Source organism: Olea europaea, unplaced genomic scaffold (genome assembly GCF_002742605.1).
Source record: "Olea europaea var. sylvestris unplaced genomic scaffold, O_europaea_v1 scaffold5850, whole genome shotgun sequence".
Taxonomy (NCBI): domain Eukaryota; kingdom Viridiplantae; phylum Streptophyta; class Magnoliopsida; order Lamiales; family Oleaceae; genus Olea; species Olea europaea.
Genome location: NW_019264190.1, coordinates 9,285 through 12,862, shown reverse-complemented (window position 1 = coordinate 12,862; position 3,578 = coordinate 9,285). Strand labels below are relative to the sequence as shown.

The 3,578-nt window shown below is 36.6% G+C and overlaps 1 protein-coding gene across 1 annotated transcript; it reads right to left on the bottom strand.

Annotated features, from left to right (window-relative positions):
• Window positions 1–1,334: 1,334 nt before the first annotated feature.
• On the bottom strand, window positions 1,335–3,156 carry LOC111389342 (homeobox-leucine zipper protein ANTHOCYANINLESS 2-like; the record flags this gene model as incomplete). Its single annotated transcript, XM_023014261.1, has 3 exons — window positions 1,335–2,063; window positions 2,524–2,891; window positions 2,979–3,156. Coding segments are annotated over 3 exons (918 nt in total), but the record flags the coding sequence as incomplete, so codon positions are not given.
• Window positions 3,157–3,578: the final 422 nt, after the last annotated feature.

The following is a 3,578-nucleotide window of genomic DNA, read 5'->3' as shown; positions in this document are numbered from 1 at the left end:
ATATATATATATATATATATATATGGAAATGATTTACTGAGTATCGATGATCATCTTATATTAAGCATCGTAACGTGTCGTATAAATTCATTAGTAAATAAACTTATGGTGGACCTAAACATTTGAATTAACTTTAAAATCCACCAATGAATTTATATAACGCATCATCGGTGCTTAATATATCATCCTTATACATGTGGTTAAAAAATTAAAAAACTGTATTTTAGAATAATATTTTAATGGAAAATGTGTAGTTAAAAAAATTTTAAAAAAATATTGGTTTATGTGTAATATTATTTTATTTAAGAATGTATGGTTGAAAATAAGATAGAAAAAATATATTTTAAGAATAATGAGGATCAAACAAGAGCTTAAATGCTCCAACTTGAATTGACGTCCTAGGAGGACAATTTGTTAACATTATATTTGATATATCAATGTTACATATTATAATATAATTGACGTCCTAGGAGGACTTGCTAGACGAAATTCAAGGCCCAAGCAAAATGATTGAGCATTTTTTCGGGCCTGAGCTGGGTCGAGCAAAACCTCGGCAAAAAAATTAAGCACGACTCGAGCTTTTGGTTTGGGCTAAGCCGGGCCGAGCAGGATCGATTTTTGTTTTGTTATTATTTTTATTTTTTAATGTGCCTTTTTTTGAGGCAGCATGTTGCTGCCTTTATATATATATAGGCTCGGGCCTAGCACCCCAAAATGGGGTTCGATCCGAGCTTTGAGTTGGGCAAGCTCAAATTTTTTTCGAGTCAACGAGTCCAATTCTCATTCCTAATTCTATACTTTCATATATCGAGAATAAAGAGGAAAGGGGAGAAAAAGAGTTGATATTTCGTTAGTTCTTACCTAACAAAATTTATTTTATCAAATACTACATGAATGCCATTTTTCAAATCGATTTTAAAAATAAATTTTTTCAAAGTGAAATTTATCAATGGTGCAGTCCACATTATTAAACCACAATTTCATCTTGTCATAAATATTGTTTTAGTAAATTTTGATAAAAATATTTAAAATGTGTAACTAAAAAATTCATAAACATTATCTCTCTCATAAAGTGTGTAATTAATAGTCATTGTTAATTTTAACTTTCTTTTAGTTAAATCATATATTGGCGAAGCCCTTATTTCATAGAAATTAAAATTAAAATTTTAATCTAAATCGAAATAAACAACTAACATTAATCACACATTTTTTATTTTTATTTTTTTATCAATTTTTATCAAAATATGCTAAAAAATCTGCTTTTAACCACTGCCAAACAAAGGCTAAGTAACAAAAGCAACTTGTCAGTAAAAAATTTAAAAATAACAAACGAATTCAACAGGTCAAAGGCAACACACTTGTAAATTAATTTCAAAAGGTCTAAGTTAAGAGTAGATTAGACTTCAAAACCATACATAAATGTTTGTTTACCCACTTGAGTCAACTCAAGGGTGTTCCTGAGTCAATACCCGAACCACCACCCTCGCAACCGGCACCACTGTCCCCCCGCTAACACTGAGGCAGCACATCATCTCGCAAGGGTTGTTTTAAGTGTGGTTCGTTCTTGACTCACCCCCTAAATTGAGTGCCCTGCACCTCGAGCAAACTCATTCACACGATCCCATGTTTAGCTATACGATAACGAACATGGATCCAAACACCGACACACAATACATATAAATTTTTGTTTATCAACTTTCACAATTAAGGGCAGCCTTAATTTTCTGCACGGTGCACGAGATGAGATTATTGACGGTCTCAACCGACTCTACCGTGAGCTTGGCCGCAGGCAGACTATTAACCAAAATTTGAAATGCCACGGTCAACAATGACCCACTTGCCCTCTGCCCCGAAACCCCATCCATTGCCGGTCCACGAGACCCCGGCCCATCAGGCATGATCGCAAATCCCGAAGGAAGTAACGCAACATAAGCCGAATCCCCACCGTTCATCACCACGTGCATTGCAGGAATGTCGACCGGTGCGTAAACCACGAGCGATCCCGCTGCATCGATGCACGTCTCCTGGAGTATGAGCATGCTCCTCTGGTTCGAATTCATGGCCTGCAAAAATGACAAGAACAACCTCAGTATCTTATCAAATTTCACCAAATTGCCACTGCACTGTAAAAAAATAAGATATCAGACGTCAGATTCTTTACCGTGAAACTTAGTCAACCATTATAATATGACTTTTCATCAAGAAAGTGACCTCACGGACCCCACGGGCTGACCCATAAAGTTGATGGGTGTCATGGGTTTTGACTTTTATATATAACAACAATATATTAAAAAGTTTGGACAGTCCGTTGGATCTCAAATGGATCGTCCTTATAGATACCTCCAAAATTCCAGTTTTGTCCTTTACAATCCTACCCTTTTTCTGAATACTCGAGAATCTGAGAATCACCTAAATATTATGGGCAAATGCTACATGTAACCATTTTTTAAAATTTTTTTTTTTCCATATTTTGAAAATTTGCTCGAAAATCAACCCAAGAAAGATAAAGGGTGAAGGGCTTACACTTGCACGGAGGAGGGAAACACAGTTGCCATGATCTTGGCCTTTGGCAATGTGTGCCATTTCTTGCATGGGGCCACCATTGGATAATATGTCCCACTCGCTCCGGAGTCGTTCGTCACGGAGGAAATCAAACAGTCTGTGAGGGGAAACGGGCAGCCAAACCGAAGTAGAGGCACTAAGAACAATACCAGGTGGCTCGCCCGGATCGTCAGCGCTTTTCCGAGTCATGACCCGGACATCTTCATCGACATTTCCGGCGGAGAATTTGTTCCATTCGTGAACTGTTGAAGCGCAAACGCCAGCACAAAAGTTATCAGTCATGCGCTGGGCGAGCTTCAACATGCTTCTCCTCCCACTTGGAGTTATTGCTGCATGTGATGTTGAAATTAATTTCCATTCACAGGAATACAAAGGGTTTATGATTCACATGATAAGACTGAAATTGGTTTCTTTACCTGTATGATCTCGGCTGGAGACAGTGGAGGACATAAGAATGGCAAGACATTCGCATTGTCGTTGAAGGGTTGCTACCCACCTCTGCGCGCCAAATCCCATGCCCGAATTAATCAAAGGCCGATAGAGACGATGAACCACGCTCTCATCGTAGTCAGCATGTTCTACCCATATAATCTGTCATCGATGAGTAATGTAACTAAATAAGCATAACACAATAAAAATAAAATAATATTATCTAACACCAGTCTGAGTGATCACACTTGATAGGTTCAATTAAATGAATTATGTGACAAACTTATTTAAATAAATTTATCATTTAATGTCATGCAGTTGCCACCTTGATACCAGTGGTGGTTAATAATATTACTCATAAAAATGCCCGTCAAAAGCAATTAATGGCTCCAATTTTCTTCTCCTATCCTTTTTTATAGGATGAGGCTTTGACCAGTAAGAAGCAAGATCAAGGTTAAAGAGTTCAATAAAAATAATTCAAGATCAAAATAATTACTTAAATAAACAATTATATATCATAAAAACATTGCTAACAAGTGTTTATAAAGCCAATTCTTGATTCTCAGAGTTAAAACTTTACAGGCCAG